Raw genomic sequence first — 26,490 nt, forward strand, 5'->3', positions numbered from 1 at the left:
GAACACAGGAGCTGCTGGTCTGCTGCTACCTCTATTGGTTAGTTTGGTTCTGTGTTTTGTTTGTGTGTTGGATCTGAATTAACTCTTTAAAAAACACCAAAGTCACACAATATGACAAAGACACTAATTAATTAATCCAGCAGTCGACAGCAACTCCTTTGTTCTATGAGGTAAAATTACTGTTTTTGTCAATGGAGTCTGGTGTGTTTATTGTTCTACCTTACAGAACATGGGAGTTGCTGGTCTCCTGTCGTCTCAATCAGTTAGTTAGTTCGTCTTATTGTGTCAAACACAAATATTGTGTTGGATCCAGACTAACCCTTTAAAACACCACAATAATAAAGTTGAGTTATTGATATTCCTGCTCACAGTCGAACAGCTCACCACTTTTATCACTCACACTTCCACTGCTTTCATCTTCTACTCATCAACTAACATTTCCGTCGTGTTCACAAGTGATCACACATCAGCTGGCACTTTCGATTTCACCTTCATTCAGCGCTCGCTCCTGAGAGACGTCACACATCGGCAGCGCGTCGTTTGATGTAACACTTCATGATATCACCTGTTCCTGACACGTCTTTTAGCATCTCGCTAACGAGTGGCACCTTTGCCAGTTAGTCTCAGTGAAAGCTGCATCTTGACTAGACTGAACTGGCGCACGTTATCTGCAGTAATAAGCTTTTCCCCAGTCTACTCTATGATAATTCTTTTAAAGTGTTGTTGCAGTAAGCGACTGAATGTTTAATTCCATCTCTGCATTGTTCCCTCTGTGTAATTAGCTCCACCAGTGACTTTATGTAAAATAGTTGTGCCAAGTTTTAATTGATTAAAAGTCGGCGTGTTATTTCGAGGAAGAACAATGTAGATCCAATTAGCACAGTAACGTGTAAACATGAACACTAACTCCCATGGTGCACCAGGGTCTGTGTGCGTGCATGCGTACATGTGTGTGTGTGTGTGTGTGTGTGTGTGTGTGTGTGTATAAGTGTGTGTGTGTGCGACTCAGTGATCAGTCTCATTTCTTAATCATCACTTTCTGCTCCAGATGAGACTTTATGAGGGGACTAAATTGCCTTAAAGGGATTTCTTATTAAAGGGATTACACCCATGTAATCCCCTTAGTCCCAGTGGACCCCCAAAAACCTGAACACACACTCTCACACACACACACACACACACACACACACACACACACACACACGTACAGTACCTAACCAGATTAGCATGTGGAAATAAATGTGCACAATGTTGTTGATACGCTACAAATGAAAACACACGTTAAACAGCCGAGCGCAGCCGTCACAGGGTCCCGCTGAAAATTGTGTGCTTAATTGCGAGCGTATGTGTTCATTACACAAAAAGTAAAAGTGTTTGTGTGTATTTATAACCTTGACGTGAAGCTGTGTGTGTGTGTGTGTGTGTGTGTGTAGCATAAAGCTGTGGTTTTGGCGGCGCTCCCTCATCTTATCCCCAATTAACGAAGACAAATCCGCTTCTATCTCCGCTAATGAGAGTCTTTAAGGTGAAGGGACTCTGTATTTATTTAATAAGAAGAAGCTTATTTATTCCATTTCCATGAGAAAGAAAAGCCGCTGCTGATTCGCTGAGGGACGGATTAGAAGAAGAGGAGGAGGAGGAGGAGGAGGAGGGTGGAAGGGGAGAGAAACACGAGGGAAGAGGGTAAAGAAAGTCTGGATTAGAGCAGGAAAAAGGAGGAGGAGGCATGAAAAGTGAAGTGTAAGGCAAAGAAAGAGTGAAGAAGCAGGGGTTAAAAAAAAAGAAGGGAGGAGCAGAGGAAAAAAGAGCACAGAGAAATCCTTGGAGGAGGAGAAAGTGTTAGGAGATGAAGAGGGAAGCGTAAGGAAACAGTAAAAGAGAAAAGAAGAAGAGACTGAGAGAGATGGAATAAAGAGAGTGAGAGGGAGGAAAGTGAAGAGGAGGTTTAAGATGAGCAGGTTGTGATGGAAGAGGAGGAGAGAAAGAGATGGAAACTTTCCAAAGTTAACAGTCTGTGATTGGTTGTTGTGGAAAAAGGCGATTTAGAAAAACTTTATCGAACAACACAATAAAAACAAACTAGTGCATTTCAAGAATAACGTCGACACTTAGCCGGTGAATCAGGCTAATTCTTGGATTATAACCATGTTTTGTGGCACCCAGTAACCCTGTCTGTCTGTCTGCCTGTCTGTCTGTCTGCAGGTGGAGCTGACTGGCAGCAGCGTCTTCGACTACGTCCACCCCGGCGATCACGTGGAGATGGCAGAGCAGCTCGGCATGAAGCTCCCTCCGGGCCGGGGGATGTCCCTGTCCCAGGGCGCCGTCAACGAGGACGGGGCGTCCTCGGCCTCGTCGTCGTCGCACTCCGAGACGCCCGAGCCAGGTAGGAAGTCAGGGGAGGGAGGGAGGGAGGGAGGGAGGGAGGAAATGTGTCTTACCTGAAGCCAAGCATCCAACACACGGCTGGGGGGGAAAGATGGAGTAATGGGGAGGAGGTATAGGAGGGGATAATAAAGGGAGAAGATGGAGGAGAAAAGAGCAAGATGGAGGAAAGAAAGGTCTGAGGACAGATTGAACTGTGGAAGTGATGAGATAAAAGGTCATGAGAGTAAAGGAGGGAGGGATGGAGAAGGTCAGGAGGAGCGGGAGGAAGATTGTTGGGGGAGTTTTAGCTGGTTGGTTCATCAACAACTTCCTGCATTTCAACAACCAGCTGACCGAAATGATGCTCGGGCCGGTTTCCCTGACTCTACTTCCACCTGACTGCTATCTGCTCTGCACCAACAGTAACAGTAGCACCTGCTGCTGTGCAACAATTTAAAGATTTAGTTTGGTAATCGGTGAATTCCAGACGTCTTGCTCGGTGGATTAGCTTGTTGTCGTTTGGCTAGCTGGAGTTCAGTTCAAAAAACTTTATCGTCATTCACGACATACACACAGTGGACATATGATCTGTTATCCAACGGCATTTTCCTTTTAAATAAGAAATATAAAAATATAAGAAAGTATTAAAGTAAAACACTGCACTTCTATTTACACCAATTATTGTGTTTTTAGCTTCATGCTAAGCTAAGCTAAGCTAAGCTAAGCTAACAGGCTGCTGTTTCACATTCAGTGCCTCTTACCTTTAAATAAATCCACATTAAGTTAGATGTTTGTGGTCACGGCCCATCTCTCCGACACCCTCCCCGCTCTCTCTAACCTTCATGCTCTCTTTCCTCACCAGCTCCCCCCGATATCCCAGCATTCCCTGCTGTAGGTTTGAATACAATTAGCGCAGCACATTGAGAAGCCGTCACCGCCGCAAAACGTGGAGAGGACACATTCCTCATTGGGATTCTTTGCCGTTGCCGCTGTCTCTCCCGTCTCCATCCTCCCCTGCAGCACATGTTCAGGACTTCTTACCTTCCAAATGGTTTTCATTGTGCTTCTCTCTCTCTCTCTCATGCTGATGATAATTTAAGTATTAGGGGAAAATCCATTTATAAATTAAACAAAATGACTTGATATCCATCGAGTCCCTTAGTTCATCAGCCTGTTCAAACAAGGAGGGGAAGATTGGCTTCGCGGCGGCCGGGGTCTTCGGAGACGGCGCGGTAATTAGATCTGCCGTGGATTTATTCTTGGCTGATTGGTGCTGGTGATGGGTGGGATGTGTGGTGTGGGGTGGTGGGGGGGGGGCTTTAAATTAATTGGAGTTCCACATTTGAGGTTTTTGTTCTTTCTTTGACTTTCTGCAAACCTCTAACCGAGCGTTTCCCCCCCCTACCGCCCCCCCACCCCGAGCATGGAGAGGATGAGAGGACATATATGTGGTCGTCAATGTCAATTTGTCTGGAGAGAGAGAGAGAGAGAGAGAGAGAGGGAGAGAGAGAGAGAGAGAGAGAGAGAGAGAGAGAGAGAGAGAGAGTGAGAGAGACTCTTAAACATGGATGGGTGTTTCCCAATGCTAATTTGCCATAAAGATATGAAGACACCGAAGAGGAAGACAGGGAGACGAGGGAGGGGGGGGAGGGTTTATATGGACGTCTCAGAGATTCCCAAAGTTAATTTGACCAGACAGAGAAATTGAGCAAAAGAGAGGAGGATGATATAAAGAGAGGAGGATGATATAAAGAGAGGAGGATGATATAAGGACAAAGGTGTTTGTTCTCCCATGTTAATTTGTCTAGAGAGAGAGAGAGATGGGAGACAGAGAAAGAGAGGCAGGGGATGTAGGGACGTGTTTGAATGTGCATGAGTGCTTAGCAATGTTAATTTGTCCAAAGAAAAAGAGGGAGGGAGGGAGGGAGGGAGGGAGGGAGGGAGGGAGAGGTTTCAGACGGACATGTATGAATGTGAAGGAGTGATCCCCAATGATAATGTGAGCGGAGAGAGAGGAAGAGGGAGGATTAGGATTCATGTATGTGTTCTTTAATGTTAATTTGTCTGGAGGAAGAGAGGTGGAATAAAAAGACGGGGGGGGGAGGGGGGGGGGGGCCTGTGGGGCTGCTATGAATGTGTATGAGTGTTTCCCAGGAGGGGAGTCGGGGTGGGGGGGGGGGGGGCTTATATCAGGTGACGGCTCATTCCTCCCACAGACTGACAGTGTGAGGTGACCATCAGTCCGAGCGTTCGAGCGCCAGGACGGACGTGAAACTGTCGATTGAATCTTTTCTGCTCGTTGTGACTGAAAGAAGCTGAAAGTGATGAAATATTGTCTTATTTGGTTATTTTGCTCAGATAAATACAAAACAGACCATAAAAAAAGTGCATACGTGTGAAGGTGTGTTAGTGTCCCGCAGATGATTAAAGGACACGTCCACTGACTTTAACGACTTGTTGCATAAAAATAGGTTTATTACAGAAAGATCAGTTGTCTAACGGTCGCCATGGTTGCCTGGAGAGACGTGAAGCCAATTCTATGTCTCGTCCAGACAGCGTGACCCCCGGCCGAACATGTGTCTTCCCCGAGCTGTTCTTCTGACCACCTTTTTATACCTTAAAGAAAGCTTATCTCACCCTGTGGTTTCCATCATGTTAACACATACCTCCTATCTGGCTCTCTTACATAAACATCCACAGAGAGGACACACAGAACATATCAGACACCACAGTAGAAACCTTTAAAGGCTGATGTGCACAACTGCAATGAATATAAACTAAAATACCTCACAGGAAAATACAAGGAATGATTCAGTCACACTGGGATTCAGGAGGTTTGTCCACTGGCTACAGGGGTTCAGCTTCCTGTCCAGTACAAATGAAAAAGTAGTTCCTGTTTTTTTAAGGCCCAGAATTGCTTGTAGTTCCAGAAGTTAACACACAAAAACAGAAACACTACTATTGTTCTGCTCCCCAACGCAGCTCGTGGGACGATGCAGCAGTGTCTTCACAGCTGTGGTGTGTTAAATAACATGATATATATATATATATATACACACTACTCACTAAAAGTTAGGGATATTCAGCTTTCAGGTGAACTTAATGTGACCTTCTCTAAACCTTTGAATGCACATGTCCAACTGTTCAGTGTCTCAGTACCTCAGTACTACAGAAAGGAGAGGAGTGGACGTCCTTTGGCCACGTCCCAATTTATTGAGACACTGAACATGTTTTGTTGTGGTTTACCTACCACTGTTGGTAGATTTTCTTTCAGTAAACTGTTTAAGATGAATAAAATCACCAGTGCATGCTTCTACTTAAATGTCCTACTTTCATGATATAATATCACTATAGCATTCACTTTTTACATTTTCCATATATTTCACCTGAAAGTCAAATATCCTCTAACTTTAGTGAGTAGTGTATATATATATTATATATAACAGAAGACAGCCGGTCTGTTTTCTTCCTCTCTGTTTGTTGAGGTGAACGTTGGGGACACAGAAAAGGTCAAAGGCCTCACTTTGCTTCTGATGCTGTTATTAAAACAACATGGTGTCCACATCTCCTGATGAGAGCGAGCGCGTTTCCACAGACGCCTCCGTCATTAGTTTCCACTCCAGTCGATACCTGGCGATCACCACGCCTGCTGCCTGAGCTTTTCCATTTGTTTACATCGTCTCTTCCTCTTCCTCCTCCTCCTCCTCCTCGAGGCGTCTTTGTTTCTTTCGTCCTCCCTCACCAGCATCCCTCCGTGCGCTGGGGAGTCTCCGATCGATCGCTGCTCACTTTGTTTCTCAGTGAAGTTTGACACTGCGGGCGCCGCTGCATCCGTCCTCATGCTAATGGTTTCAGACATGAGCTCACTTACTGGAATGGATCGTCTCGTTTTCTGACAGCGGCGAAAGCAACAAACGGCTTTTTCAACATGAAACGACGTTAATGTTTTTAATTGATCAGTCCTGCAGTAGCTCCTGCTGGCATCTAAGATCAAGCATGCTCTTAACTTCTTTAAAAAGTCTGGATTAATCTGAGGCGGGGGTGTGAGCCCCAGCTTCAGGTGCAGGCCCAGATGCTGTGGCCCTGAGGCGTTACATGAAGTAAGAGGAAGTGTGGTGTCCACACTAATGTTCCCCTAAACTGTGAAGCTTTATATTATACTATTAGACCTGTATAATGGTCTTTAAGAGTTTGAAGTCCTCAGATTTTCAGGGCTTTGTCTAGCTTTTAGAATTATTTACTCTATAATGCACGATCAATGTTATACAGAGTGAGTTCATAATAGTCAACAAACCTTAACTCAAAGTGGTTTTATGTGTTAATGATCTCCTATAAACATGCCACAAAATAAGAGAAATGAGCTTTTACAGGCTCTTTATTTGGTGTGACTTCAAAACTCCATTTTGGAATAAAAGATAAACGTTGCCGAGTCAGAGTAAAAGGAGATTTTCCTGCAATAGATGATTATACGCTATTTTAGTGGAGTTAGTTTACAGGGCCTGATAAAAGCAGTCATTTTAAATAATACAAACAGACTAACTGATCAATGCAGCAGCAGAGCAGCAGCTCCTGTGTCCTGTTCTCTAAAATCCCTGTTTTAGTGAATGTAGTCTGGTGTGTGTGCTGTTTGTGGTTAAACCAAAAGGATCTTCCAGGTCTCTCTCTGTAGGGATCCTTTCCATGATGCTGTCACACACTTAGAATAACACTCTGAGCCTGTCAGTGGATCAAACAAGCTCTTTTAGTGAACCTGCTGTGTTATATTGCTCTGTTCAAAAACCACCAGACTCCATTAACAAAAAGAGTAATTTTACCTCTCAGAAAAAAGGGGGTTCCTCATTTACTGCTGACTTGATCAGTTAGTTTGTTTGTGTTGTTGTGTGAGTTTTAAAGACTTAGATTAGATCCAGCTCAATATTTGTGTAATAAATAACACAAACAAACTAAGTGATCAAGGCAGCAGTACATCAGCAGCTCCTGTGTCCTGTTCTCTAAAATCCCTGTTTTAGTGAATGTAGTCTGGTGTGTGTGCTGTTTGTGGTTAAACCAAAAGGATCTTCCAGGTCTCTCTCTGTAGGGATCCTTTCCATGATGCTGTCACACACTTAGAATAACACTCTGAGCCTGTCAGTGGATCAAACAAGCTCTTTAGCAGACATCTCTTTCTTACACACTTACAACTATTGCAGCCTGTTTCATGTCGACTGGACCAATTCCAAACGTTTTTTTTTCACTCATTAGTAATTTAGACAATAAAATATACTATATATTTTAAACAAGCCCAAGGTTGCTTCATTTCCACATAAAGTTCACCTGTATGAATATATATATATATCTTAATAACTTGGCGTACCTTGCTGGCTGCTCTGTCATAATATATCAGACAGCTGACCCCATCCTTTTAATTACAGTCATGCTCATAAAGTATTGAAATTGGAGTTAAAATATGAGATGACCTTGGAGGAGAGAGATCTTCCTTTGAAGCTCGGCACTCCTTTCAACACCCTCTTGCACTTAAAGAGAGTCATCTTTAAAAGTACATGACGCAATTTGACTAATATCAGTCAAACTGAGGCTGAGAGGCGTCACGTCTGTAACCGTTCTGAAGGGTGAGTGGGTGAAAATTATTACTCAGAAGTGTAATTCAGAGTCTCTCAGCGAGGAGGAAAAACTCTCCCTGCGGCTCTTGTTTTCTCTCACTTCACCGTCTTCATCACGCAGCGTCAGTTCAGGGTCAAAGGGACGTTTGTACTCTATCTGATGTCGTTGACTTTGACCTCTGACCTCCTCTCTCTCCTAGTCAACAGCAGGTACTCGTGGTTTCTGATTGTTGAAGAAGGGTTTGATTGACAGTGTGGCTGCTAAAAATCAGGACGTTTGAACTCCTCATATCAGAAGTTTTTAGCCATTATAAGTGCAAAGTTTACATTTCCTGCTAAACATTGCTAAATCATTTACCTGGTAGAATAATTCCTGGTAATCTGAGTGGTTTGTGTTTCCACCGCACCTCAAAGTTTAGGAACATTTATTCAAATCAGGCTGATGACGTCTGGGGGACGTGTAGTACGGCGGTCTGTTGTCCTACATTCAGCTTCTTATAATCTTGCTTCAACTCTTCCTGAATCTGTTTCGGCGTGTGTCCTACATTCAGCTCCTCCATCCTGTCGGCTGTTCCTCCACAGACTCGGTCGTCTCGCTGAATTTCTTCCCCTGCAGACACGCTGAAAAGAGCCTGGACCTCGTCGTCCCTCTGCTTCTCGTAGCTTCTCTTCTTTTGCTCCATTTTCCAAACGATCGAAACACAAACGAAGTGAAGCTTGTAGAAGTGAAATAAACCAGTTTGCAGCCACACCGGCTTAAACACGGAAGTGTGTTCGACCAATCAGCGCTCTGCAGCACACAGCGCCGTCCCTCAAGAAGTCCGGGGAATCTGAAAAGTTCTTCTTCACTACTAGGAACTTTTCCAGGGAAAGTTTGGGGTTGAGGGAAAGTTCTTTCTCTGGGTAATTTCAGTGGAAACGTGCCGAGGAAATCCTGCGGTGGAAAAAGAGGCTGTTGACTTTGTTCCTCAGTATCAGTGATGTCCAACGTGCTGCTCTTCAGTGTCGAATCAAATCACCAGAATCAGGTGATTAAAAAGATTTACTCACCAAATCGTTCGTTCGTCTGCTTCCAGAAACAGACCTACTGTATTCTTTGTATTTTAAAAGTTTCCTCGCTGAAAATCAGAGATGAACTCTGGCTTTTAATGACTTTTAAGTCCTTTTCACTCCAAATTCCAGCAGTTTGATCACCCTGCCCTTAATTTAACCAGGCTTATCTTCTACACAGGAGGCCTGACCAAGAACAGCAGCAACACATAAATCAATAAAGTGATTTCCCAACAGTAATAGCTCATCAATGCAGTGGTTTCCCCATAACTTCTGGAATGACAGAGGCTCCTTGAACGCATCACCAAGAGAGTTTTTGTCTTCTTTTTTTTTTTGAGGTTAGAGTCTAAAATCTCTGATGTCAAAGTGATTTCTGAACACACCATGTGGGAGAGATTTCAAACGCCTTCCTCCCTCCAAACTGCATGACCAAACAATGATGACACCTTTGGCAGAAAAGTGACATCCCTCATTTCCTTTGTCCCTTAAATATCTAAAGTCGAGCTTTGTTCTCTGCTGCTCTAATGATCCGTTTTTCCTTCAGGCTTCAGTACAGTTCAGACTCTCTGTGCCTGAACACAAGCGCAGAGGAAAAACACCGTATATGTTGTACGTTTGCAGCGGCGTCCTGTCCTGGAAGCCCCCAAAAACAAAAATCCCAACATGGACGGTGAATTCTTTAATATCTCTCTCTTTTCCTCTCCAACTTTTTCCCCACGTTAAACTTCAGTCACAGTGTTTGACGTAAAGCAGCGCTTTGCCTCTTTGAACAACCTGCCTGCAGAAAAGCTGCTCTTAATTGAGTATTTATTTCAATTTTCTCTCATCAGAGGGAAAAATTAGTTAGAAAAACACCCGAATTTCAAAGCCCTTCTGGAAGTAACCGTAATTCTGCCCTCCAGGAAAACACCATAAGTTCTCCATTATTAGCTCCTTGCGGTCTAATTGTCCGCGGCGTCCCCTTATTTCAACATCATAAGTCTTTGATTATTGTTGCTAATTATGCTATTAGCACAATGGAGGGGAATAATTCGTCATAATCGCTCACATTTATCATAATTACCCAAGTTTACAGTCACCTACGTTTAATGTCATTTAGAGCGGCCATCGGCGACGGCTGCTGCCCAAGGACAAACTCACTGAGTGTGTGTGTGTGTGTGTGTGTGTGTGTGTGGTGGTGAAGTGTTTGTATTTGCATTTGAAATGTCACTTGGACTCCAGGACATAAGGCAAAGGTCAGATCAGACGGGACACACACACACTAACACACTAACACACACTGACTCTACTCCTCTTTCATCATCGAGTCGCTCTGTGCGTCTCAGATTTCTTCTTCTAAGTTTTGGATGTTGTTCGTACAGTTTGTAAAAGCTCTGGTGCTTTTGTTCAGTTACACTAAACCACCAAACTCACTTTAGTTCAGGGGCCACATGATCTCCAGCGGGTCAGACCAGTAAAATCACAGCGTAATAACCTTTAAATTACAACAACTCCACATTTTTCCCTTTTGTTTTGGTGCAGAAAAGTACAAGTACATTCTGAAAATGTTCACGTTGACGAAACCTTGCCTTTTGCAGCTAATCTGTTGTTTTGTTGTGTTGTTTTATTATTATTATTATTGTTATTATTATTATTATTATTATTATTATTATTATTATTATTATTATTATTATTATTATTATTATTATTATTATTACAAAACGACCTGAAATATCTTAAGAAAAATAAGAGCAATTTTAAATATATCGTGCCTCAGTTTATCATGTACACATGTACATCACAGCCTCCTGATCACAGTGTTTCTTTGCTTGACAGTAGCAGTTGATGTCTTCTCTGTGAAGAAGCAGGGCCGGGGTTGGACCCTCTGACGGGCCGGTTTTGGCCCGCAGGCCGTATGTTTTACACCCCTGCTGTTACTAAAAGTGACCCCAAGTTCTCCGCTGCATTTTCTAAACCTGTTGACGGGAGTGTAGATCCTCTGCAGGGACACAACTGTGTGAACAGTCTGCAGTCAGTCTGTTCCTGTTCAGGGCTTCTCGTCGGCTCTAATCTGCCATCAGACGTCCGACATAATCATAAAAATCAGAAGAAACCTGAAAGCGAGAAGAAAAACGGCTCATATTCAGTTCATGGTGACGCACGGGGCCCTCTTTTCTTCTTCTGCTGTGGGTGTTGCTGCAGACTAGTGCACAGCGCCCTCTACTGTGAGACGGTACAGTACAGCTCGTTAAATGCTCAGCCATAATAATAAATACACAGCTTCCAGTCAGACTTTCAAAATAAAGCTTGATGAGATGAGAAACAACGACGACACACTTTATGAGTTTTGTGCGTGCAGGTGTCACGGTACCGACAGGTGACAGGCCAACTTCATCACCATGGTAACAGTAATATAAATGTGGTTAATATTGTGAAACGGTTGCAGTTCGGTTAAGTTTAGGAAGAGATTAAAAGAGTTGTTTTGGGTTAAAATAAGCTGAAATAAACTGAGTTCTGTTCGTCCTCCGTGACTCTGCTGTAATAATAACAACAATAATAATAATAATAGTAATAATTATAGTAATAATTTGGATTTATAAAGCACCTGTGATGAAACCCAAGGAGGTTTTACATGGAGAGCAAAGAGGAGAAAGCAGGAGCAGGAGGGTTTGGATGCTGAGGTGAGCAGTGTATGTCCAAAGATGGAGAGCGATGACGGGTGGGAGGGACCAGAGTCCTGCCAGGTCTCCTGAGGTTGATCCAAACGGGCTGCGGCGATGTGACGAGGTCCTTCAGGAGCAGGAGGACAGCTTCCTGCCTTTTTGTCCGAGCCGCTAAATGATTTCCACACAGCAGATCCTCGGCGCTCTGCTCTGTCGGCGGGAATTAGTCACAATGGATTTGGTGAAAGTGCTCAAATTAATTAAATCAGTGTCATGAGTGTGTGTTTTTTTTTTCTTTTTGAAGAAAAGCAATAAAACCACTTGAAGCAAACAAAGAACTTTTCAGAGGCAGAGGATTATTACTAAAGCAAAATGATCCATTTGGTTAAGTTTTATTAAACCGCCGCCGCTCCAAATGGGATCTTTAGAGTACACAATAGCCAATCGCAGGCTATTATTATTAGAGTTTTCTAATTAGGCTCCTTAACGAGGACGGGGCTGTTTACAATGGGAGCCGGAGCCGCTCAGATAACGACAGCAGAGGACAGGGCGACGCCGGACGACAAATAAAGCGCTCCTCTCTGCTATCTGTCTGTCACAGCGGCGATAACACGGGAACTTCTCAAGGTCCAACTTTTAATTTGTGGAGAGGCAGGGAGTGTGTGTGTGTGTGTGTGTGTGTGTGTGTGTGTGTGTGTGTGTGTGTGTGTGTGTGTGTGTGTGTGTGTGTGTGTGTGTGTGTGTGTGTGTGTGTGTGTGTGTGTGTGTGTGCTCAGTCAAACTAAGTTTAAAGAGAAGGAGTGTGTGTTTAACATGATGAAGAGGTGGACGTGTGTGTGTGTGTGTGTGTGTGTGTGTGTGTGTGTGTCTTGGTGATGAAGGTAAAGAGAGAAGTAAAAAGAGAAGTGAACGGTGAACTGCAGTACTTTTACTGAAGTACTTCTGTTTCATGGTACTTTATACGTCTTATGATGAATCCATCAGTTCATGTTATTGATCGTGTACACAATATAATCATCCTGCATAACGAGCACTGGAGCAGTAAGGAGATTCTGATGGTGATACTTTATACTTTATACTTTATACTCTTATACTCTTATACTTGTGTACTCTTGTAGTTTATACTCTTAGACTCTTTTTGAATGCAGGAGTATTTCTGCACTGTGGTATCACTAGTTTTACGTGTCTTCAAGTGAAGGAGGAACCAGTTTAAGAAATAAAAGAAGAATGAATGAATTATGGCAAGTTAACTGAAGAAAGGGAAAAGAAAGAAGGAAGTGAGATTTCAAATATGAAGAAATAAAGAAAAGGAAATAAGGAAAGAGAATGAAATAGTTTGAGTTTTTAAAATATCATTTATCAGTTTTTCCAATAGTTTAACTAAAAACAATATAACTCCCCAAATTAAAGCAGCACATCTGTAAAAAAAAACGTTCATAAGCATCTAAATCCTCCATTTTAACACAAGATTACTCAATAATACAAAATAATATAATAATACTCTTGAAAACTTATAAACATTCCCACAAGAAAGAAAGAAAGAGATGAGGCTTCTGTGTAAATGATGAAGGGAGGAGGAAAGTGACAGAATCAAAGAGCCATGAAAGAAAAAGGAAGGAAGGAAGGAAGGAAGGACTGAGGCTTCAAGTAAAGAGGTGAAAGAAGGATGGAAGCAGAGTGTGAATGTCCTCAGGGCTGAACAGACAGCACAGCAGGACGGGGTCAAAGGTCACAGCTCCACAGAGGCTGGCTGGGGTCACACACACACACACACACACACACACACACACACACACACACACTCACACACACACACACACACACACACACACACACACACACACACACACACACACACACACACACACACACACACTCTGCCTCGGTCTGCCTCGCAGCCATCTGACTGGTCGCTCATCACTGCTGTCATGTGAAAAGCCTCCACATGAACCACTTCTTCTGTGAGGAAAGTTCTTATGGCTGTAAAATAAATATAGTTAAACCAAAACAAGTGTGTTTAAATCCCGACAAACGGACAGGAGAACCTGTGACAGAAGGTTTTCCTCTGAATCAGAATGAGCACCAGAGAGCGCTGGTACCCATCTTTCATGAGCTTATGTTGGCATCAATCATCATTAGTTGCATCTCTGATATTTTCACATCACAGGCTGATGTATCTTCTTCCTCTGTGCCTTCGAGCTCCCTGAGACATGACAGAGAGGCACCGCCGAACACTTTCATTCGTACGCGTTCACAAATTGAGAGCGTTTAGAGCGAATGCTGACTGATGAATGTAACAGAGTACAAAGTACAAGTGTTCAGAAGTACCTTTAGACTGTTGTGTGTTCGTTTTAGAGCCCAGCTGACCCTTTAAAACACAATAACACAGACAAACTCACCAATCAAATGCAGCAGTAAACCAGCAGCTCCTGTGTTCTGTGAGGTAAAATGACTGGTTTTGTCAATGGAGTCTGGTGTGTGTGACCAAAACCATCTCCCAAGTCTCTCTCTGTAGGGATCCTTTCCATGATGCTGTCACACACTTTTTAAGTGTGTGACAGCATCATGGAAAGATGGGTAACAATCTGAGCCTGTCAGTGGATCAAACAAGCTCTTTTAGTGGACAGACTGTGTTATATTGCTCTGTTCAAAAACCACCAGACTCCATTGACAAAAACAGTAATTTTACCTCTCAGAACAAAGGGGTTCCTCGTTTACCGCTGACTTGATCAGTTAGTTTGTTTGTGTTATTTTGTGAGTTTTAAAGGCTTAGTTCAGATCCAACACAATATTTGTGTAATAAATAAGACAAACACACTGACTGATGGAGGCAGCAGCAGACCAGCAGCTCCTGTGTCCTGTTCTCTAAAATCCCTGTTTTAGTGAATGTAGTCTGGTGTGTGTGCTGTGTGTGGTTAAACCAAAAGGATCTTCCAGGTCTCTCTCTGTAGGGATCCTTTCCATGATGCTGTCACACACTTAGAATAACACTCTGAGCCTGTCAGTGGATCAAACAAGCTCTTTTAGTGGACCTACTGTGATCAGGTGCAGTTGTCCCAAAGGATCACGTTGCAGCCATTGCAGCCCGTTTGGTGTCTGCTGGCTGAGGTGATCTACTGGACCAGTTCCAACACTTTTACTACCTACCAGTCACTCAGACACCAGGATGTGGACAAAGGGTCAGAGGTTACCCTTTAAGTACAGTGTTTGTGCTTACTTACTTTGTTTAAAGTAAAAAAACTGTCTACTAAAACTTTGATAGCGGTTGGACTCAGCACGGCGCCCGACAACAGAACTTTTCATGTTTGTGCGTTGATCAAAAGTGGCAGCAGACCTTCTTCAAACTGTGTGAAAGTCTTATCATGTAAAACGACGTGTGCGTCTGTTCCATCTGATCAGAGACAATAAGTCGTAGTTTGTGTTCATCAGAAGCCGGAGCAGCTCTTCACAGACGTGTTTGTAAAACCAGTTAGCAGCTCGATGAGCACGGCCGCCGCGTCTATTCCTCCTCACGCCTTCCTCTGATTACGGATGCTAATCTGTTCAGTCCGTCCATCTGTCCCTCTCTCCGCCGCCGCCTGGATTCAATTACAGCAGACACACTCCTCGCTCTGTTATCCCCACCGTCTCTGTTTCTTCTTCTTCTTCTTCTTCTTCTTCTTCTTCTTCTTGTGTGTGCTGCTTTCCTTTCTAGTTTGGTCGTCTTTTATCTGGGGACGCCGCTGTCGTCTGGCCAAACATGAACAGAGAGGCGAGAAGAGAGAGAAATTAAAAGAGAGGAAATAAAGACAGAAGGACTCAGAGACACAAAGGACGGAGGAGACGAGAGAGTTGTGGAAATGGAAAATAAATTCAACAAAGAGAGAGTTGAGGTGTAGACGAGCACTGATGGACTCCAACTTATTTGAAGTGATTGAAATGTATCTGAAGTGAGGCTGCATCGTGTCACTGAACCTCTAACTCCTGTCAGAAATAATGAAAAACGTCCATCACGGCGGTTGGTTCACGAGCATATCTGCATATCAACGATCCCGATCAGACAGCGAGCAGCTTTCTCTGTGTCTGCTGGTGGCGACGAGGCCGGAGAACAGATAACTGACGTCCTGATCCTGTTGACTTGTTGACTGTCCGACTCTTCCAGTCTGTCTAGTTGGTGCTGCCGTCATGTTTTTAACGTGTTGCCTTCCTGCACACGTGAATCGAACCATAAAACGGCACTGAAACACTGAAACAGCTCTTTGGTGTTAAATGTTGTCGTGCTGAACGGTGCTTCCACTGCATGATACGCACTATTTTTGGCAAACTAAACTCATTTATTCTGATGTTATTGCTGCATAAATAAGCTTTATTGTTATAGTTTGGTATTTTCTTGCTCTTTAACTGACAAAGACGACCCAGCACGAGCTCCTCACTCCTGATATTACTGATATTGAGGCTGCACGTCCCCCCCACCGCAGCCGAGAGCAGCTTCCTGCAGCGGAGGCCATTCAGCAGCATCAGCCCCGTGTGGGAGGAGCTGCTCAGGGTCGCAGAGGATGTACCAGTGCTGGAGAAAACACCAACATAGCGGTTGCTGTGGCCAGTTGTCAGTAGTGATGCTCCTGCTCACCACCACCCTGACAAATCAGCTTTTGTTTTTCTGGGGAACAACCAAACCCCCCCCCACAGAAATATGCATCATGTATCGTCAGTGTGCTGCTAACCATCTGAATGCAGCTTTGATTGAACACAGATTGACGGTTCATCCTCAGAGGACCGCGAATGTGTTGAATTCAGAAGGACAGACAGACAGACAGACAGGAAGCGAGAGGGCCGGCGTCCTGTCGGGGGGGTCCAGGTGTTTGTCCTGGCGTCTGAGGCGCTCTCAGTGTAAATGCCACAGAAGGAGCCACCGGACGGTGCGTTCAGGCAACCGTCCCTCCTGTGGGAAATCTGGTGTTTGTGGTGTTTGTCTGTATTTGTTTTTTTGTTTGTGTTGTCCCTGATGTGACGTGTGTGTGTGTGTGTGTGTGTGTGTGTGTGTGTGTGTGTAACCAATAACATCTGTTTTGTTTTCATTTGTCTGTTTTTTTATTCTCTTTATTTATTATTCTAAGTCTGTTTGTTTTTTCCTGCCATCTTTTCTGTTCTCTCTGTTCTTTGTCAGCTTTACTGTGTTCTGTCATATTGTTTAGTTTATTTCTGTTTTCTTTCTCAGTTGTTTTTTATATAATAACAGTCTTCCTCACACACTGCTGTGATGGTGTCTGTGTTATCGTGTCGCTACAGGCAGGAAGGTTTGCCTCTTTGATTCTCTGGGAAGTTTCTTCAGTAAATGATATTAGATGCTTGAAGTTAGCTGAATTAGCAGAAGCTACATGCTAAAGGGAATAAGACGCTTGATCTGATTGGTGGACACGCTTTTAGATGACTCCCTCATCCTGATTCTCTTTGTGTCCTAAACTCTCCTCCTCCTCCTCCTCCTCTTCCTCCTCTTCCTCTTCACTTCCTCTCTTTGTCTTCTGTTCCTTTACCTCCTCCGTCACTCTTTTTTTCTTCTTGCATGACTCTGTCTTCTATCACGTCTCCCTCTGTCTCTCTCTGGAAGTAATTACGTTGGTTGCAGATACAGACAATTACTTATTATCTGTCCACTGTGTGTGTGTGTGTGTGTGTGTGTGTGTGTGTGTGTGTGTGTGTGTGTGTCTGTGTGTGTGTGTGTGTGTGTGTCGTCCAGACCTCTGACCTCCTTCAAAACAAAGACGAGCTGTCAGTCTCGTCGTCCGTATCAGAGAAAACAAATAGTTGTTTTCATTTAGCCTCCTCTTCACGCTCTCCCTCCTCCCTCCGTCGTCTCTTCGCTCCGTGGACAAAAGTATTCGGACGCCCGAACACGTAATGTGATGACGGGTGTCGGAGTCAGAGACGGTGACGGGGGGGGGGGGGCTCAGCAGCTGTGATCAGTCTGCAGGTTGTTTTCCTGACTGAGCAGGAAGAATTAAAACCTGAGAGAACGCCAGTCTGACGTTTCCTTCTCGTCCTCCTTCGTCGATGGAGTTTGGTTTTTGCGGGGTTGAGTTTCAACACATGCTTTGCTTGTTCCAGTCGTCCATCTTTTCCGCTACCGTGGACAGTTAACGATAGCGATGAAGGAAGACGTCTGACGCACTTCCTTCGTGCCGTGAATCGACCCTTCACTTCCTCGTGAAAGGTGTGAAAGTGTTCCACAACCTTTACGCCAAGTTAAAGCACAAAAACGTGTCTGTTTCCACTCAAACGTCTCCACCAACAACGACGAACCGTCATTATTGTGGTGACACCTCACCAGCAGATCTCCTCAACAACACTGAGACGTTGGTAGAATATTTTAGTGAGAGTCATCATGGAAAACACTTGTTGTAAACAAGCGTTCACACCAGAGCTGTTTGGTTCGCTTCAAACGGACCAGAGTTCGTTTCCTCTGATAGTCCTCTTCGTTTGGGTGGGTGTGAAAGCTCCTCTGAACTCTGGTCCGCCTGCAAACGTGTCGGGTCTGGGTTTGCTTCCAGGTGGGAAATCCAGAGACAGGAAGTGACGTAGAGCGCAGTGCATTTTGGGTAGAAAAAAAAAAAAACCTCAAAGCCAACGGCGCGAATCCGAAGAAGCAGGTAAAGAAAGGAAAAGTTGTAAAACGTCCGGTGGGCAGAGGAGGAGCAGTGAGGAGGAGCAGGAGCTTACTGACAGATGGTCAGAGGTTCTGGCCAATCGATGAGCCGGGTTTTCTTCTTCTTCCTGCTTTGTTTCCACCTGGTCAGCTGCTAAAGGCCTCACGCTCCTTAACAAATGCGTCCACGTCCCTTCTTTCGTTCTACCACCTCTACCTTTCCTCCCTCTCTTTCACCTGTCTCCTTTTCTTGATCTACCTGTCGGCTTCCTCCCTCCCTCCACGCTCCTTTTGGTGGATCGACTCCCAAAAGAGGAAGAGGAGAAGCTAAAGATGGCTTAGAGGAGCCTTAAGAGCAGGGGGGAGGAGGGGGAGGAGGAGGAGAGGGGGGGAGGAAGATGAGATGGAGGCGTATCCGTGGAGGGAAGACGGGAGAAAAAGGAGAGAAAGAAAGACAAAGCCGGGATCAAGGCGTCTCCAGACTATCAGAGCGCTGTTTGATTTGAGCTCATTGTCCTGATAAGACTGTCAAAATAAGAGTCTTTTTTTTTTTTTTATCTCTGCAGTGAGGGGGAGGAGGAGGGGAGGGAGGGGGGGTGTGTAAGGGAGGGAGGGAGGGAGGAAGTGAAGAATAGGAGGAGGAGTGGCTTTACCTTTCTTTACCTTTGGTTCCCAGGCTTTTGCATTGTGGGAAAAAGCTTTGAGGAAATCTACCATCACTAAAACACACACACACACACACACACACACACACACACACAGACACACACTCTTTACTTTAAAATCTGTGTGAAAAAGTACAAAGTGTGTTTATAATGAAGCCCAAACTCTTATTTTCTTAACTGGAATATAAAAATAATGCACTTCCTCTTCCTCCTCCTCTTCCTCCTCCTCCTCTTCCTCCTTCTTCCTCTTCTTTTATCTCATCATCTTCATCCCCCTCACCATGTTCCTCTTCCTTTTCTTTCCATCTTCATCACATTTTTGTCCTCTCTCCTCCTCTTCCTCCACACCACCATCTTCATCTTTTTCATCTCCTTCTCATCCTCCTCTTCCTCTCTCCCCTCTCTTCCCCTCCTCCAACTTTTTATCCCCCACTTCTCTTCATCCTCATCCTCATCCTCCTTCTCCTCCCTCTCCGTGTCCTCTTCATCCTTCTCCTCCTCCCACTCTTGCCCCCCCTCCTTCCCTCTCCTTACCTGTACTCCCCTCCTCCTCCCTCCTCCCTCCTCCTCCTCCTCCTCCTCCTCCTCCTCCTCCTCCTCCTCTTCCTCCTTCAGCAAACTGAAAAATTATCACTCGGTTCTTCCCTTCTTCCTGACATAATTCGTCAAATCCTTCCTGATAGGAAACACATTGTATTCATAAGGCGAGCCTCACCTCCTCCCACACACTCTCTCTCTCTCCCCCATCCTCCCCCATCCTCCCCCCCCTGACGGTAGCAATTCAATTACAGCAGAGGAGGCGATAGTGAGCCGCAGAGGCAGGAATATGACAGGACAGTTACAGAGTGTTTACACAATTAAACTTTCACTGACAATACTCTCTATCTGTGATGAATGTGTGTGTGTGAGTGTGTGTGTGTGTGTGTGTGTGTGTGTGTATCGACTGCTCTGATGTCCCATGGCTCCTGCTGTTGCATTGTGGGTAAGGAGAAGACGTGTGAGGAGGTGATGGAAAAAGGAGGGAAATGACAGGAGGTGAAAACAAGAAGAAATAATCACAACAATGGAGGACAGAGGAGTTGTTTCTTCACTTCCTCTCTGAGAAATAAATCACGTGTGTGTGTGTGTGTGTGTGTGTGTGTGTGTGTGTGTGTGTGTGTGTGTGTGTGTGTGTGTGTGTGTGTGTGTGTGTGTGTGTGTGTGTGTTCAGTACACAGCCGAAGTCAGGAAGTGGTTAGCCTAGCTTAGCCCTGGGCGGATGGATACAGTGTTTAGCAGGAGCAGGAAGTAGGTCCGGTGTCTAACTCCTTGGATGGTTCACGACGATATGACCTCCCACATTATTCAGTTGATTCAGTGTGTTTGGGACTTAAAGGTTCGTACGTCCACTTCAGACGAGATGAGGTCACTTTTTTGCTTTTTTGATTTTATGTGTTACAGAAATATTGTTTTGGGTCTGAAGTCACACTTTAACACAAACAAACCAACTGATGGAGGCAGCAGCAGACCAGCAGCTCCTGTGTTCTGTAAAATCCCTGTTTTAGTGAATGTAGTCTGGTGTGTGTGCCGTTTGTGGTTAAACCAAAAGGATCTTCCAGGTCTCTCTCTGTAGGGATCCTTTCCATGATGCTGTCACACACTTAGAATAACACTCTGAGCCTGTCAGTGGATCAAACAAGCTCTTTTAGTGGACCAACTGCTTTCTATTGCTCTGTTCAAAAACCACCAGACTCCATTGACAAAAACAGTAATTTTACCTCTCAGAACAAAGGGGTTCCTTGTTTACCGCTGACTTATTCAGTTTGTTTATTTGTGTTACTGTGTGAGTTTTAAAGGCTTATTTCAGAGCCAACAAAATATTTGTGTAATAAATAAGACAAACAAACTAACTGATGAAGGCAGCAGCACAGCAGCAAATCCTGTGTTGTGTGAGCTAAAATCCCTGTTTTAGTGAATGTAGTCTGGTGTGTGTGCTGTTTGTGGTTAAACCAAAAGGATCTTCCAGGTCTCTCTCTGTAGGGATCCTTTCCATGATGCTGTCACACACTTAGAATAACACTCTGAGCCTGTCAGTGGATCAAACAAGCTCTTTTAGTGGACCTACTGTGATCAGGTGCAGTTGTCACATTGCAGCCCGTTTGGTGGCTGCTGGCTGAGGTGATCTACTGGACCAGTTCCAACTTTTACTACCTACCAGTCACTCAGACACCAGGATGTGGACACAGAGGGACCAGGGGTTAAGTTCCTTTACAATTCTTGACCTTTGACCTGATGCATCAAAGACGTTGCAGCTTTCGTACGCAGAAGTTTCGTCTGATGCTCTTAACGTTTCTCTCTCTCCTGTTTCTTTGTGCGACGTGTGTTTGTCTTATTTCCCTTTTGGTTGAGCTGATTACACTCGTGTCTTCGCTCCGCCGTCAGTTTGTCGTGGAGGTTGCGCTGACCTTGTTGTAGCTCGCTTTGTCTCGTCCCACGTGCCGCCGCCGCCGCCATGTTAGCCAGTTATCAGTCGGACACAACAGCTCCCTGAACCAGGCAGCACTATTACACCGTCTGACAATGATACACCGTCCCACCGAGACTTCACACACACACACACACACACACACACACACACACGTGTAGACAGAAACCCAAGGCACTCTGGGTATTGTCCAAAGATCACAGGCGTAGGTGAGTTGTTCTTTTTAATTAATCATTTGTCCTTCAAACAGGGGAAAGTTTCCGTGCCGTAGATAATTAGGTCCCAGAGTCGGCGGCGGCAGAGCCGGCAGCCACCTGCTGCCTTTGTAGCGCTAATCTTTGTCTTGTAGGAGCGTCGTCCCCGAAGACGCCACGGCAACGCTCGCCGAACGAGCTGAATGAGAAAACACCTCTGAGTCCCCACACGGTCCTCCTCCTCCTCCTCCTCCTCCTCCCTCTTCTTCTTCTGTTCGTCTTCTTTACATTCCCTCTGCTGTCCCTCCTCCTCCTCCTCCTCCTCTTCTTCTTCTCTTTGTCGTCTTTTTCTTATTCCCTCTATTTCTCCTCCTTTCACTTCATTTGTGGCAGTAATTGTACCTCATTCTCTTCTTCTTCTTCTTCTTTTTTCTTTCTCTCACTTCTCCCTCATTCAACTTCCTCCGATAACTCTTTCGTATACCTGAGTCGACAGCTCCTCTTCCTCCTCTTCCTCCTCCTCCTCTTCCTCTTCTCCATCTTCTTCTTCTTCTTCATGTATTCCTCTTTTTCTTCCTCCCCCTCTTTTCCCTTCACTTTATTCATGCAGAAATTGTTTAATTGAACACACACACACACTTCCAAGGCTGTGTGTGTGTGTGTGTGTGTGTGTGTGTGTGTGTGTGTGTGTGTGTGTGTGTGTGTGTGTGTGTGTGTTTCTGTGGGGAAACTAATCCCATTAATTCAAAGTGAATAACAAAGAGAGAGAGAGAGAGAGAGAGAGAGAGGCCCGTGCTCCCCTGTCGTTCGTCCGTCCTCCCTCTCTTCTGTTTCCTCTCTCCCTCCATCATCATTATTCCTCCGTCAGATCGGAGGCTGATTTCCTGGAGGACCGAGAGAGAGAGACAGGGAGAGAGAGAGAGACAGGGAGGGAGAGACAGGGAGAGAGAGACAGGGAGAGAGAGAGAGAGGGAGAGAGAGAGAGAGAGACAGGGAGAGAGAGGGAGAGACAGGGAGAGAGAGAGAGGGAGAGAGAGACAGGGAGAGAGAGAGAGAGAGAGAGGGAGAGAGAGAGACAGGGAGAGAGAGAGAGGGAGAGAGAGACAGGGAGAGAGAGAGAGAGACAGGGAGAGGGAGAGAGAGGGAGAGAGAGGGAGAGACAGGGAGAGAGAGACAGGAGAGAGAGAGAGAGAGAGAGAGAGAGAGAGAGAGAGACAGGGAGAGAGAGAGAGGGAGAGAGAGACAGGGAGAGAGAGAGAGAGAGAGAGGGAGAGAGAGAGACAGGGAGAGAGAGAGAGGGAGAGAGAGACAGGGAGAGAGAGAGAGAGACAGGGAGAGGGAGAGAGAGAGAGGGAGAGAGAGGGAGAGACAGGGAGAGAGAGAGAGAGAGAGAGAGAGAGAGAGAGACAGGGAGAGAGAGAGAGGGAGAGAGAGACAGGGAGAGAGAGAGAGAGACAGGGAGAGGGAGAGAGAGAGACAGGGAGGGAGAGAGAGAGAGACAGAGAGAGAGAGAGAGACAGAGACAGGGAGAGAGAGCAAGAGAGAGAGACAGGGAGAGAGAGAGAGAGACAGGGAGAGAGAGAGAGAGACAGGGAGAGAGAGAGAGAGAGAGAGACAGAGAGAGAGAGAGAGACAGAGACAGGGAGAGAGAGAGAGAGACAGGGAGAGAGAGCAAGAGAGAGAGACAGGGAGAGAGAGAGAGAGAGAGAGAGAGAGAGAGAGACATAGAGAGGGAGAGGGAGAGAGAGAGAGAGACAGGGAGGGAGAGAGAGAGAGACAGAGACAGGGAGAGAGACAGAAAGACAGATGGAGGGAAATAGAGGGAAAAATAGTTTTTAGTTCCTCCAGGTTTCCTCCTTCTTTCCTTCTTCCTCTCTGCCTCCCTCCCTTCTCTCACCCTCTTTTCTTCCTTCCTCTCATCCTTCCTTCTGTCCCTCTTCCTGTCCTTTTTACTCCTCCACACCTTCTTCATCCCTCTCTTTCCTTTCCTTCGTTTCCTTCCTATCGCTCCTTTTTTCCATCTTTCTTACTCGCCTCATCACTCGTTCACACCCCTTTTCCTCACCTTCTCTTTTATCTTCCTCCCTCTCTTTTCCTCTCCTCTTCCTCTCTCTCATCCTTTTCACTCCTTTGTTTACTCCCTCGCTCCTCCCTTCATCCACCTTTCTCCTCCCCCTCTCTTTCTCTCCTCCCTGTCCATCTCCTTCTTCTCCTCCATCTCTCCTTCCACTCTTCCTGTTTGACTTCCTGTCTCCTGTTTTCTATTTCTTCTTTATCTCTCTTTACTTCTTCTTTCCCTTTCTCCTTTCTGTCTTTCTTTGTTGTTTTTTTCTCATCCCCCTCTTTTTCCCTCCCTCCCTCACCTCTTCTCTCCCTCCCTCCCCCCCCTCCCTCCCTCCCTCTCTCTCTCTCCCCCTCCCTCCCTCTCTCCCCCCCTCTCTCTCTCTCTCTCTCTCTTCAAGGACATTTATATTATAAAGGATGAATTTGCATATTAATTCATTTCTTTCAATTTTTTCAGATTAGACGTTGTCAACACGTATCAGCGCTGATCAAACCGCAGCGTCCACCAGAGACCGTGTGTGTGTGTGTGTGTGTGTGTGTGTGTGTGTGTGTGTGTGTGTGTGTGTGTGTGTGTGTGTGTGTGTGTGTGTGTCCAACACAGAAACACACTCTGGTTTTCTGCCTCTTTGTATGAACGAGGAAGGAGATCGAATCCACCTGAGTGTGTGAATCCGGACGTTTGTATGAAGTACCGGACTAGAAAAGTCACAGCATAATAACCTCAATCAATCAATCAATCAATCAGCTGATCAATCTTTATTTATAGAGCGCCAATTCATAACAGTGTTTTCGCAAGACTCTTTCCATAAAGAGCAGCTCAGACCAAACTCTTTAATTCAGAGCCCAAAGATTCAGGAATTCAACATGAGCAGCATCAGAGATTATATCAGGAAACAGAACTCCCCTTTAACGGCAAGAAACTCCCCTTTAACGAGAAGAACTCCCCTTTAACGAGAAGAACTCCACTTTAACGAGAAGAACTCCCCTTTAATGAGAATAAACTCCCCTTTAACAGGAAGAAACTCCACTTTAACGAGAAGAAACTCCCCTTTAACGAGAAGAGCTCCACTTTAACGAGAAGAAACTCCCCTTTAACGAGAAGAACTCCACTTTAACGAGAAGAAACTCCCCTTTAACGAGAAGAACTCCACTTTAACGGGAAGAAACTCCCCTTTAACGAGAAGAGCTCCACTTTAACGAGAAGAAACTCCCCTTTAACGAGAAGAGCTCCCCTTTAATAAGAATAAACTCCCCTTTAACAGGAAGAAACTCCACTTTAACGAGAAGAAACTCCCCTTTAACGAGAAGAGCTCCACTTTAACGAGAAGAAACTCCCCTTTAACGAGAAGAGCTCCCCTTTAATAAGAATAAACTCCCCTTTAACAGGAAGAAACTCCCCTTTAACGAGAATAAACTCCCCTTCAATAAGAAACTCCCCTTTAACGGGAAGAAACTCCCCTTTAACAGGAACAAACCTGGAACAGAAGCAGGCTCAGAGGGGGGCAGCAACTAACAACAACTCCACACTTTGTTTTAGTGCAAAAAAGTCCAAGTAGGTTCAGAAAACATTCACATTTAATGAACCTTGGTTTCACCAAACATTATGAACGACCTGACATTTGTCTGATCTGACTCCCCAAACTTTCCCTGATTATCAAGGTTAATTAAATTAATTTTTATCTTTTATTTTCATTGATCCTGATGTTTTGTCTCATAGTGTCGTCTCGTGTTTATATTCTTTAATTACAGCTACTTTAGCTCCACAAACAGCACACACAGGTTTAATTCTGATATCGACAAACAAGGTAAAACTCGTTTAGCCGTTTATTTTGGGGGCTCGCTGAAGCATTGTGGGACTTGTAGTATGAGTGGTGGGAGTGCTATTTACCAGCGGGCCTTTGTTACTAGTCACATGAAATGATCTTGATAAATATATATATAGGTCAGCATGTTTTTATTCACCTTACTCTCTCTCTCTTTACATTAAACGGTCAGTTTCAGCTCCAGATGTCCCAAAACTCTGTCAGAGTACATCTGAGTTTGTGGGTCACGTCCTTGTGATTAAGGGCTCCTGATCGGATGAGATTAATGGTTTTCACCCAGCTGGGCGGAGCGCTTCCCCTGACTGATATCCCTACGCAGCGGTGGTGTTATTACTTATCTTCAGGGATGGACAAAACCTCAAAATAAGTTGTAGGAAATTGAACTTCCTGTTTAGGTTTTGGTTAAAGGCTGGTGTTTGGGAATGAATCTGTCAGTGGTGAGCGGTGTGTGTGTGTGTGTGTGTGTGTGTGTGTGTGTGTGTGTGTGTGTGTGTGTGTGTGTGTGTGTGTGTGTGTGTGTGTGTGTGTGTGTGTGTGTGTGTGTGTGTGGAGACGTCTCCCAGCTGTCTGTCCTCCCATCACTCCCTCTGATGGATGGAGGAGTTATGAATATGCAGTTGATTTCTGCTGCTGACAAATGGAGCGTCTCACCTTCAGGAGCCGCCGCTGCCTCCTGACTGGACGCTGGGGGGGGGGGGGGGATGGGGGAGGACGGGGGAGACAGGGGGGGGACGGTGGTGAAAAATGATGGACTTCCTGTGTGGGATTTTGTGTTTTGAAGGACGAGACTGTCACCGTGGGGTTAAAGCAGTAATCTGCCTTCGTTTGGTCTTTTGATGATGATGATGATTTTTAAGGATGCTTCAGCTTTTATTTTGACAGTCTGACCTGAGAAGATTACAGCTTTCAAACGAGTCGAATTTTCCTCCTTAACACACCTTTAATTTGGGCCTGAACATCCTGATTGTCTTGTTTTTCCCTCCTGACGTGTTTTGACACCTG

The 26,490-nt window shown here is 45.0% G+C and overlaps 1 protein-coding gene across 1 annotated transcript in view; it reads left to right on the plus strand.

Annotated features, from left to right (window-relative positions):
- The window catches only part of LOC139212420 (neuronal PAS domain-containing protein 3), a 294,675-nt gene that overhangs the window by 238,452 nt on the left and 29,733 nt on the right, over nt 1-26,490 (plus strand). Inside the window, exon 8 of the mRNA XM_070842965.1 lies at nt 2,203-2,383. Within this exon, the coding sequence (XP_070699066.1) occupies nt 2,203-2,383 (181 nt within the window). The remainder of the gene's footprint in view (nt 1-2,202; nt 2,384-26,490) is intronic.

This window comes from Pempheris klunzingeri, chromosome 13 (genome assembly GCF_042242105.1).
Source record: "Pempheris klunzingeri isolate RE-2024b chromosome 13, fPemKlu1.hap1, whole genome shotgun sequence".
Taxonomy (NCBI): Eukaryota; Metazoa; Chordata; class Actinopteri; order Acropomatiformes; family Pempheridae; genus Pempheris; species Pempheris klunzingeri.